Raw genomic sequence first — 12138 nt, 5'->3', positions numbered from 1 at the left:
TATTTGTGTTATGGGCCTGGTCCCCGAACTCATACGCCTCTGCACTCACCGCAGACAGATTTAATGACATTTTTACATTTTCAGCATGAATCAAATTAATATTTGAATAGATTTCCATATTTGCTGACGATTGGAGTGGTGGAAAAATAAACTTTTTTTTTTTTTTTTTTTAACCAAACTAAACAGACAAAACAGGTAATTTTGACATTTACGTCACATGAACAGCTAATCCTCTGGTTTGGAGTATTCCTTTTTGGACCTCTTACTCCGAGAGGATGAAGCCAGAGCGCCACCAAGTGGATAAAGGGGTGAATAAAGCCTGTCAGTCACTGACACGAGAAACCAAATGATGACATATCTTTATAGCTACTCTGGTTATTAAACATGACTTCAAAAATTAAATCATTTTGAGAAAAGACCTCAACCCAGGACTGCACGAGCGCACTCATGCACACACGTAGGCCCCAGAGGGGATGCAGAAAATTGGCTCTTCCCCATGAGTTCTGGCTGGTGAGAGCTAATGTAGTAGCGTTAATCATTTAAAGGAAGGAGACATTAAAAGATTTAGGCAGGAATCTGATAAAAATACACCCTAAATGATAGATGTTCTTCTCATCCTTCCATCTCGGACTGAGAGGAGATTGCTGGGCAAACAGCCGTGAGTGTGGCCTGGAGCTCCTGGCGAGGGAGCGCCAACAAAGGCAGATCTGTGGAGGGGCCCCGAGCATCAACACAGGCAGCTGATGGGGGCAAATGGGAGCATTGGGGAAGGGGGGGGGGGGGGGGGGGGGGTACAGATGTCAGTGCCAACACAGCCAGAAGGAACAGTGGAGGTTGTTTACATCCCTGCCAGGGTGCAGGGCAGGAAGCTGGTCCTGACACCTGCAGCAGAGGCGCTCGGATCAAACGGATCACTTCATTCTGATCAACAAACTACCTTAGTGGCACCAGCAACAGCAGAAGCGGGATTACTCAGTTGGTGTTTACCTGATGAGACGGTGACACGTGCTCTCCCGGGGGTGTACCTGCCAGGATAAAAGCACCGAACCGAGGAGATGCTGAGCAGGATTGACCCTAAAGGACGGTGATCATGTCGTGGCCGCGCTCTACTGCCCCCTAGCGTCTGGAGAGAGGTAGCGCCTCATGGTTCGTCCTTGCACCATCAGCACCAGAAGCATCTTTATCCTGTGATGGTGTCCAGGCTCAGGCAAACGGCCCTGCGGGACCAGCAGAGTCTTGGGAATTGCTCTCCGTCGGATGAGGCGACCCAGGCGTTTGTCTGGGGTCAATCCAGCTCCGACAGCGCAGAACGACAAACAGGGTCACGCTGGAAAGCTCCCAGCAGAGAATCTTTGAGTTCACATCCACGCGACAAAGCAAAACCCACCATCCCAGTGAGATGAATAATATATACTGAGCTCAGAAATTCTAATACCCTTTATGAATATTGATGCGACACCCTATAATGTGTATGTAGCTGTAAAATTACATGCCCACTCCCAATTTTTCAAACGGTGCTAAAGCCTCATAAATAATTTCAGACCTTTCTCGATGTTTAATAGTCCATAACCTGTAAAAAAAAAAAATGTTTTAAAAAAAAAAAAGCAGCTGTGTTCTTTGAATTAATAACTGCACAGACTGGTGTCCCAAGCAGATTGACTTTATTTGTAATTTCCATGGTCATCGTCAACAACAGTTATCGCCTCCAGCTCCATGACCTTCACATCCACCATCCACCCAGATGAAATAATTATCCCAAGCAGGCAGGTGACAACCTGGCGGGACGCCGGCCATCCCGTTATCGCTAATATATCGGGGACGGCGGTGCTCCGACAGAAAGATGCGTTCCGGACGTTAAACGTCACTGCGCAGGACAACAATGTGACATATTGTTTCATACTCCACAGAGGCTGCATGGACACAACATCGACGCCGTGGCAACAACTCCTTTGTCTGGCAGCTCACAAGTAATCCAGCGGCATTTAGTGTACAGCGAGTAATATTATTAACGGTGTGTCGGCATGCTCGGCTATTCTGGGGTGGGAATGGGTGGGTTATTGTTATCGTTAAATCATACTGTGGCAAACAGTCCCATTAAAAAAACGAAATGGAAGTTTCTGCAGGTCGTCGGCGCTGTCGGAGCTCTCAAAAGATGAAAATCTCGAGAGATATTGAAGTCGCTCTTTTCAAACTGTAGCAACAGGTCAAAATGGGGCGAATTACACCGAGTTTGCTTTGATCAAGCAATAGGTAACATTGTTCTTCTTTCTGAAAGCTATAATTACCTTAAAACACACGATTATTCTAAGAGTCGCTGTTATTCAGAGTCACAGAGAACTTTCCTCCTGTCACAGGCATGGCTGGATTATAATTGACAGCGCCTTGGGATCCTTAAATCACCTCACATTTCTTTCGGGAGATAATTGTATGGTTCCGTACTGCGAACTTAATGTCAAACTAGATGTTTTTCATTGTTTGTTAGAGATTTGGTATGAAAACAGGACCCCGGGGCCACAAGAGAAACAGGAACAGCGTGGAGAAGCGTCAGGCGGTGAGGACCGCGATCAGCATGCGCGCGCACGAGCAGAACCGACCGATGGAAAAGAGAACGCCGCTCGTGGTCACGGGCTGGAAAATGGCGCTCGGTTTTTAAACATTCATTCAGTTCAAATCAAATCAGGGAACCTGCAGAGGCGCGCGCGCCGACGTCACACCGGGCGTCATCAACGGCGCCTCTTTGATGCTTTGTTGTTGCTTTGATTCACTTTGGAATTGCTGATTCACTGTAATTCACTGCCCCCTAGCGGACAGACGGTGGTTCGACAGGTTTAAACCGACACGCGAGAGAACTCTTCAGGTAACGCTGCTGTCAAACATGCAAGCGCGCACGTGCGTGTAAGACAACGTGGGTTCTCTGGGCACACCTGGAGTGACACATGTGGCACACAAAAACAGCCTCCCCGTAGAAATAATATATATTTTTTTTAAAAGCTGTGACATTTCTAGAGCTTACCAAGGCATTTGTGTTTTAGACATCACTTTTACAACCTGAAATGATGTTTACTCAAGTACGATGATATATAAAAGTAGCAGCAGACTGATTTATAGCATATATATATATATACTGTATATATATATATATATATATACACAGTATATGCATGTGTGTGTGCTTTTTGGTGGCAGATTAAGATAAACGATGGCTACCCTCACGAGACGGACAGAAAACATACACATAACAGGATCTTTGCAGCTGAAATGATGGTTGAAGGTGAAAGCGGCAACAGTTTGATCAGTCAACACAGAAGTGCGGTCAGGAACGTTAATGGTGATTTTCTTTACCTTAAATCCACAGTTTTATACTGAGGTGATGCTATAGAGTGGGGAAAATGGTCTTTTACTGTCACCTTCTCAGAAACTCTGTCCTCCCAGTTTTTCCTCAAACAGCGACGGCGGATCCAGAAATCAGAGCCGGGCCGAGGTTTCCCCGGAGGAAAGTCTCTGCAGAATCCAGGTCAGGGATCACACGTGTCACATCCCTCCTAGTCTTTTGCTGTGCTTTTAGATATCCCAGGTTAGCCAACACTGAGGCCCACTGCTTGTCTGGACTTTTCCACTAAAAATGAAAGAATTAGGACAGCTTGTCTGCACATTCCCCACCTGCTCTGTGTTTATTGGAGACATTCATTGGGTTCACCTTAAACTGCTCGGCCCTAAAAATACAAGGAATTGGGTCGAAGTTAGCGCGGTACACTGGACATAAATGGAGTAAAGGGGTGGTTTTTTGCCATGCCTGGAAAGATAATTCTACTGTGATATATAGCATTTAGATAGGGTCAGCTGTATCTTTTGTCACAACTGACAAAAACTAAACTAACCGGGGGGGATGGGGGGGGGCATTCGCCCCCTATTTTTGCAGTGAAAATGGTGGGAGGTCGTTGAGAATTTAATAGACGCAGGAAATATTTGATTGAAATGCCATAAGCGGGGAGGGGGGGGGGCAGTGGGGCTGAAACCTGATCTGTGCACTTCCAGGATCAGAGACAGAGGTGCATCACACAACCACCACTTCTGAACGCAGCAGAGGAAGATGCTACGGATCGATGATGATGCTCGGAGCGGGACGCGCCGGGCGAGAAAGGAGGCGTTTCAATGCGGAGCTTTTTAACGTCTGCGCTTGTGACTCAGGAGAGGGGGGGGGGGGGTCAACGAAGGCACAGCCAGAACACAGGAGGGGTGGGAGGAGGGGGAACAGGCAGAGGAAGCACTGGCTCGTCTTGGATGGAGGATTATGGCGAGGTGCGAGATGGCAGCTGGGCCTCTCCGTTTTAATCGTCTGCCGTGCGAAGATACAAAAGTAGCTCTGAAAATACTCTGGCCTGTTTGGGAATCTAATTTCCTTTGATTCCTCTTGCCAAGCCGCCCCCCCTTCCCCCCTCACCATATTTAGGCCTTTCCTCTATAAATGTGCTATATTTTAGTCTGCCTCCTTCCAGGTTGTGGATTTGTGCCTCTCAGGGTCTTCTCTGCTCTCCAGCCTGTTATTCTGAGACTCAGCCCACCTCCCACTTTTGCTCTTGCATAGATATATCTGTAAATATATTTACACACACATATATATATATGTATTCATCCCAAGCATCTAAGCTGTTCCTCGTCTTCATTTATCCCTTAATTCAAGTCCACCTGTCCAAAGACACTTGAGGAAACTGATATTTTTCCAATCCCTCGGACCTCCAGCCAGGTCAATTCGCCCTCCGTTCCTTCAGAAAGGCTTCAGCTCCAGATGAGCGATGATGTGAAATGAAACGCGTGCACGTGAGCAGGGTCTGTCGCCGTTTCTCGACCCTTTTTTTCCGCCTGCTCGCCCCCTCCCTGACTAGATTCCATCAGCTTTCTTCTCCTTCTGGGATGGCTGCAGCATATTGCCGATCTGCTCTTTTCTTTCAGCCTCTTTCTCCTCTCATTTCCTCTCCACTCTCATCCCGACACGCTCGTTTCTTTCGGCTCAGCACCGATTTTTTTCGCCGTCCCTCCAGTTTGTCACATGTCGTCTCCGGCGTGGCAGCTCTCCTCTCCGTGTACAATGAGGACGGGAAAGAAGAACGCATCCTGGTAGGAGGGCGGACGTTCTCTCACTCCCCCGCCGCCGCCATCCCTCCCCTCGCCTCCCCCTCCACACTCCCGCTCCACGTCTTCCTCTGAACTTCCTCTTTCCCTCGTTTGCTCCTCATCCTCGTCCGCTTCTCCTTCCAGAACCCCTCTCGTCTCCTCGTTGTTCTGTCTGGAGCCCAGCCCGAGGAATCCACCTCCGCTACCGCCTGCGCCCCCTCCTCCCTCCTCCCTACTTCCTCCCAGTCCTCCCCCCATGCTTCTCGAATGAAACAGACTGTTCTGGCGCCCTCCTCCGAGTCTCCCCAGAGAGAATCCACTCCTACTGAGCACCAGCCTGCCTCCGATGCCCCCGCTTCCGTGACCCGCCGCCCTGATTCCTGCTACCGTGGCGTTCAGCAGAGCTGTGGTTCCCATTGGTGCCCTCAGCCTGGAAGGAAGACTGGAACTGGATGTGGTCCTCCGGCATCGAGGACAAGTCTGGAGGAGGTAAGCTGAGTTGAAGACCACAGGGAGAGCTACTGGGTTGGTCCCCTGGCAGGGGGTGGTAGATGGAGGCCCAGAGATGGGTGTAGAGACGGTCGGATGAGACCCCCCACTTGTGTCTATGTCCATAAGGAGGGCTTCGGAGTAGCTGGGAACCATCTGTTGGTTACAACGGATGTGCCACTCCAGCTCCGTCATGTCCACTGTGTTGACCCGGGAAATAGCTCTGTAGCTGCTCCCACTCAAGCCGAGCGATATTCCTACTGGGTGAATCCCGTTCTCAGTCACTCCATCCACTCCATCCCCTCTCCCTCCCGGCCCACCTCCGCCGCCTCCCCCGCCGGCGTCCTCGTCCTCGCCGAACAGCTTCTCCACGTGGTAGTGGACGGACGCCGTGCGGTACTCCGACACCACCCGCAGCGGCCACGACAGCAGGAAGGCAGAGGCCAGCCAGAAAATTCTGTGCCTGGAAAACCAGGGTTGGTGGGCTGGATCTGGGAACGCCAGGATGTGTTCACGGAAATCCACATTCTTCAGGTGCATGCCCTCCCTGGCCTCCATGTAGTCGTCAAGGCCTTCGTTCTCACCAAAGAAGCGTGCTCTCTAGAAAAACATCAGAATGAAAGCAAGTTAGCATGTCACTCCGTTGGCAGGCAGACAGACAGACAGACAGACAGACAGACAGACAGACAGACAGACAGACAGACAGACAGACACAGACAGACAGACAGACAGACAGACAGGTCATACCTGGGTGAGGTAGGCAGCCTCGGCACGTGCGCTGGAAAAGCTAAAGACCACAAATACAAAGCAAAAAATAAATCCATTTTAAATTAAATTATACAGGGTGCAGGTAATGTAACCCGCCACCAGGGGGCAGTTGGGTTCAAAACACAAGCTTTCTGTCGAACCTGAAACACTTGGTGAAGCGCAGGCGGACGGCAGGGTGCAGCTGCAGGTTCACCAGCTCCTTTGACACATCTTTGACACCGTAGCGGGCGTAGTCAAACTCAGAACTGGAGGCGTGGGTGTTGACCCGCTCGTGGTACACCTGTGCCAATGAGGGGACACGTGAGGCAGACAGGATGCTGAACAGGAACATGCAGTGCAACCGTAGGCAGCCGGGCGTCACCTGCGTGGTGGTGTACGCGTCCCCATTGCGGTATCTGGTCACCTGACGGGTCCTCCTCACGTAGTGGTAGCTGATGGCCTTCCACCAGATGCAGGGCGTGGCCTGCTGAAGGCGCTGCACACGCTCGTACACTTCCTGTTTGGATGTAAACAAAGAAATTAGGGAGTCCCACAAATCCACTTACACCGTGGAGCGATTTGGAGCCTAGAGCCAAGCTAATGTTGACGTTTTCGGACCGTGGGGAGAAACCGGGGACGCAATTAGTGTCACATTCACCTGGAATTCAGCATGAGCCAACATTGCCGTCTTGGAAAAGCAGTGCCAGCACTCCACCAGGTAAACCACGTACAGCATTGCCAAGAAGGCCAGGGGGATGTAGACGTAGCCGCTGTAGCACGGACTCTCTGGGTGCAGGATGTCGTTGGAGTACGCCGCTGAGGTGGCGTCCACGTCAGCGCTGGAGTAGGAGATGAGGACATCCACGCGGCCCAGGGCGCACCAGGCGAGCGTGGCGAAGCAGCCGTACATGAGGAGGGTCAGGAGGAGGCACTTCCAGTGGGACTCCCGACACAGCGAGGAGCCCAGCGACTGCTGGACGGGACGCTGCTGTGGGAGGGAGGGAACGGAAGATGTAACGATGCTGCTGACACCTAAACTCCGCAAGAGGAAACATGATCCATCCGTCAGCGCTCGAGGCCTCAGGCTGTGAGCTACGGCTACAATAATGACTTCATTAACTCAAGCGCCTCCTTCAGAATGAGATGATGTTTGCTTTTTTGTAACTTTGAACCACAACATTGACACTCAAGCAGAAAAGCCTGACTGTAGCCGGAAGGCAACCTGCCTTACAACCGCCACAGCTCCATAACCATAAAGAAGAAACATCTACAAGACATCAACAGAAACTTCACTGATGTGGCACAAATGTTAAACTGTTCACAAAAAAACACAATGTAATGTTCCTTGGGAAATAGGCCACGCCCCCACACGGTCGCTCGTAGCGTGCGCTAATTATATTCTGTTTGATTTCCGAAGTTGAATAAAATGAACGCGTCCCCGAACCTCTCAGCCGGCTACTGATCAGGACGACATTGACTGGTTTGAGGAGTGGATTGCCACGGCAACAGCGCTCAGTCCCACCCGTCCCTGGCTAGTTACCTCGTCTAGAGTAAATAAACAACACGGTAAGTCTTTGCTAAACAGCTTGCGGCTAGCTGAAGTCCAGAAGACTCCATTACCCATCATGTGTTTAGTGCGCACTTTAACATAACCTCACTTACACTTTGAAGACATCACATTACACTGCGCTGGCACACACGCACACACACACACACACATACACACACGCACACACACACGCACGCGCACACACACACAGAATTGTAATGCCGCCAGCAGAGAGTACATGAATTATTGAGATGAGAATGATGCTTCTAGACCTGTCTCCACTCTGACATCAGCGGCGTCTCGCTGCCAGGTGTGTGAGGATATGAGAGCGAAGGGGGGGCGGCGGCGTCACGTGCGTCCTGCAGACAAACGCCTCACACCGAACACCTCAAAGAGGAACGACGGGGCGACACCGGTGTCCTCTCCACTTCCATCTATCCTGTCATCAACCCCCCCCCTCCACTCCATTTATCTCTCACTCCTTCATTGCAGCTTCCCCTTTGCTGCACAGCAGCACATTCATCTGGCTGCAACACACACACACACACACACACACACACACACACAACACACACACACACACACACACACACACGCTGTTGTAGTCAAGGACAAGTGGTGAAAGGCAGAGTGAAGGGCACCTGCAGGCCGGACGTCCAACATCTGTGAGTGCAAAAACCATCCGACGACACACCGAAGTTCCACAAATACCACCTGGGATTGGGCAATCTCACAATTTCAGATCAGTACTATGGATACGAAAGCAGAGAAACAAGCATTCGCCGCCAGAGGACACGTCTGACAGCAGAATTTATTAGCCGGACGCTAATAGTGAGTTGCAGTTGTTCTCATGCAACTTTATTGCCACCGCGGACAGAAAACGTTGTTTGTTTTTCCTGCAAATCGAAAGCACAAACCAGATCATCTGTTCCCTGGAAGATAAAGATCATTGCCGCCGTCATCCGTTTTCATTCCTGTCGGCCTTTTCGCTTTCCTTATGTAATCTCTATTCCCTGAATCTTCCCTCCCACCTCTTAAGCATTTCCTCCCAGGTCCAAAGCCAAGTCCCCCCCCCCCCTTTGTTTCCTCTCTGTTACAGCCTCTCTGAAAGTCTGTCTCTAAGTGGATTGATTGGGCTAAAAGTGTAGCGTTGGGGGGGGTATGAGAGCGGATGAGGAGCGTGAGAGACGGAGAAAACGGTCATGAACTTTTCATGAATGCAAGTATGAAAGGAGGCAAAGCGGTGGGGGTGGGGGTGGGGGTGGGGCGGCAGAGACACAGCACGGCTGTCTCCAGGGGACGCCGCCACCAAAATCCATCCTTCCTCCTTCTAAATTTGTCCCCGCTGCTCCGTCCCTCCTCCATCCTTTAGCTGGTAAAACAATTAAAATTGCTGCAAAGTTTCAAAATGCCTCAAAATGCCAATTATATGCCCGTCAACAAAACCGGATGTCTCGATGACAGTGCAAGACGTGCTAACATTAGCACGCACGGCCTTCTCCAAGCGTAGCGGAGCTAAAGTTTAGCGTCTAAAGCAGCACCCCAATGGCGTTCCACGTAAAAACAGCACATTTTAGCACAAACGCCACATATTTTTGGCCGCGCTGTGATCATCTTTCAGGCTGCACCGTCTCTGTTGAGCTCGGCTCCTGGGTATGGATCAAAAGAATTACTCACACTCCCCAGGAAACCTTTATATCCTCCTATGAAAGGGTGTCAGCTTTCTCTTTTTCGCCTGTTCTGAAATTCTGAACTGCCCTGCTTTTCATAGCTTAGGAGATAGAGTTGATCCAGGCAGGGACTGTGAACGATTGACAGACGGTGTTTATATTTAACTTCACACAAAATCTTATGTAAATCGCCGATTTCTCACTTCTTCGGCGTTTATTTGCAGCGTAATTCTATTAGATCTACTCAGAAAGCAGCACTGTCAAACATCCCAGCATGCACGGAGGGGGACCCGCTCGATATTCACACTGCTAATGTATTACACGCTATAAAAAGTGTCGTATTCTAGTGTCGTCTACTGTCAGAAGCAACGTCAACAGTCAAATGTTGTTACAAAGGTGGAAGGCAAGTGTGATCCTGGTACTACACAGCACGCAGCAGAAAGTGTCTTCTCCGTCTTCCTGCGAGGTCACTCGCACCGATTCAGCTGGTTAGGTGGGACTGGAGCAGCTATAATTAGCAATCCTAGCAGGTGGGTGGCAAAAAGAAGTGAGGAAGTGCAGACAGTTGCCAAGGCCTGCAGTGCACTGATGAAAAAATTACCGTTTGAGGTTTTGAATCACTGACAGCTACAACTGGCACCTGCGTTTTTAAGTGAATTTGTGGAACTGTGTGAGATGATGAGAGCCGACAGGGTGGTGATGACGCTCCAATCTCCAGAGCACGAACCTCAAAAACAGGACCGTAGAATGAGGCCGGAGAGGAAGACGAAGACCCACTTTGGTGCATTGTACTTCACGGACATGGCTGCAGCGGAGCGGAGGAATTAAGTGAAACGCGGGATTTAACTGACGTGCGTCAGGAGACTTAAAACTACTACAGCGAGAGCTCGCCCACATATACACGGGGATGAGGATGAGGAACAGCTTGAGCTCCAGTTAGTGTTTTCCTGCCTGCTGACTGATATGAGGAGAGAGTGACCGCCAGAACCAGGGTCAGCATGGTGGATTTACTCAGTGTAAACACCAGCTCTGAACATCCACCATCCACCTTTAGGAAAGGTTAGAATGCATTTTGTCAATAGATGTCCCCTCTCTCCTGAAGTGGACAGCGGTCGCCACAGGAGTAAGACATCACCGAGCCAAGGTCCTGCGTGGAGCCCTTGCACAGGCGCATCGCATTACGGAGAAAAACGTGACGCGCGCGTAAACACCAGAGCGTGTTGGAGCTGCACGGGTGAGTTACGGGTAACCAGGTGGCTGTTAGTAGCTGCCAGTAAATCAGTGGGTAAATACATGTGCACATGCGCGAGGAGACGCAAATCAAATGTCATTCCGTTCACCTGCTCTCGATCCGAGCCTTCCTCCAAAATGGGCTCTTCTGCGGCGGCAGTCTCCTCCTCCGTCTGCATTTTGACCTCTTGCCACTCCTTCCTACCTTAGGACCGGGAGCAGGCAGCTCCCACCCCGGTAACGTCCGAAGGCAGGGACCTCCTCCCCGGCGGTGCCAGCTCGGTCACCCCATCCGCCGCAAGTCGGAATCCAGTTTCGCGATGGCGGGGCCTGCGGCAAATTAGTATCATCTACTTCGCTCCCCTCGCCCCCCCTCTCCTGTTCCGGTGATGCTTCCCCGCCGACCCCCAGCTCAGCGCGTCTCTCCTCCCCGCTCCATCCTTCACCTTCCGTCGGAGCCAAATGAGTCTGGGCGTCGGGAAGTCGAAGCCCCGCCGCCCTCCCCGCGTCCGACCGTGTTCGCCGCTGCTCCCTCCCGTGATGCTCGGCCGCGTCCGCGCGTCTCGTATACGTGTGTGCGCGTGACCGACACGCCGGACAGAGGATTCCGCGGGACGCTCGCGCGGCAGACGCACGCGGCGAGAGATAAAGTTGACGCATCAAAAATTAACCAGATTACGACAAAAGTGCCTATTAAACATAATTTTGATTTCTAAATCGGTCACAAATTAGATTAGAGTTTTTTTATAGCACTATATAATGGTGGAGGACACGTTCTTCTAATTTATCCGCTGAACGGGCACTTCTAAACGGACACGTAATTAACGACGATGACGTTCTTTGTTTCCCTTTTACAAGGGTACTTTACATGTGGTTTTCCATTGTTCTTCTCTGCTCCCAAAGAGCAATTGATCGTATTTGTTCTCATCAAAATGATGGAGACATGACACCGAGTACTTGATATTTAATCTGTCGCACTTAAGTGCATCCTCAGTTTTGCATAAATAACATTCAATAACAAACAACACACAGAACATTCCATTATCTTTGACCTTATGTTGATTCGACTCAGGTAACCGTAGGTCCAGTCTGCACGCCACAGCGAATTTATCCAATAACAGAATCTACTTGTATAAAGGAGACCTGATGTAATCTACATTCCCGTCTGGCCTTTTCAGAGCTCTGAGGAAGGATAGAGAAATGCTGGACCCACAATTGTGACATCCTGATGTTTTTTTTCAGACCACAAAGCAATGATGGTATCATTACTAACAGATGTTTCACCTTAAACCCAGACAAATATTGGATGCTGAACAACTAAAAATCAATGAGCGCATCCCC

General features: G+C 50.3%; 1 protein-coding gene across 3 annotated transcripts; it reads right to left on the bottom strand.

Moving 5' to 3' along the window:
* Window positions 1–3978: 3978 nt before the first annotated feature.
* Window positions 3979–11430, bottom strand: LOC130522578 (transmembrane protein 151A). 3 transcript variants are annotated; one of them, XM_057027100.1, is made up of 6 exons: window positions 10908–11430; window positions 7007–7333; window positions 6731–6865; window positions 6510–6649; window positions 6349–6388; window positions 3979–6201 (listed from the first exon to the last, which is right to left on the bottom strand). In XM_057027100.1, exons 1-6 carry the CDS (start codon window positions 10974–10976, stop codon window positions 5044–5046), a joined length of 1869 nt encoding a protein of 622 aa, XP_056883080.1. In that variant the 5' UTR covers window positions 10977–11430; the 3' UTR covers window positions 3979–5043. The 3 variants fall into 3 exon arrangements, with proteins under 3 accessions (XP_056883080.1, XP_056883079.1, XP_056883081.1); XM_057027099.1 differs by having other exon boundaries at window positions 7007–7336; window positions 10908–11421; XM_057027101.1 differs by lacking the exon at window positions 10908–11430 and adding an exon at window positions 7793–8051 and having other exon boundaries at window positions 7007–7336.
* Between the last annotated feature and the right edge of the window lie 708 nt (window positions 11431–12138).

This window comes from Takifugu flavidus, chromosome 3 (genome assembly GCF_003711565.1).
Source record: "Takifugu flavidus isolate HTHZ2018 chromosome 3, ASM371156v2, whole genome shotgun sequence".
NCBI classification, from domain to species: Eukaryota; Metazoa; Chordata; class Actinopteri; order Tetraodontiformes; family Tetraodontidae; genus Takifugu; species Takifugu flavidus.
The sequence above is the reverse complement of the archived record's forward strand: the minus strand, read 5'-3'. Positions and strand labels throughout refer to the sequence as shown.

Excerpts from the sequence above, each read along its gene's own strand:
- LOC130522578 (XM_057027099.1), bottom strand. The coding sequence starts at position 10,976 with ATGCAGACGGAGGAGGAGACTGCCGCCGCAGAAGAGCCCATTTTGGAG. Across the intron at positions 6,866-7,006 it reads TGGCTCATGCTGAATTCCAG|GAAGTGTACGAGCGTGTGCA; the intron begins GTGAATGTGACA and ends ACATCCAAACAG. Across the intron at positions 6,650-6,730 it reads ACGCGTACACCACCACGCAG|GTGTACCACGAGCGGGTCAA; the intron begins GTGACGCCCGGC and ends TCATTGGCACAG.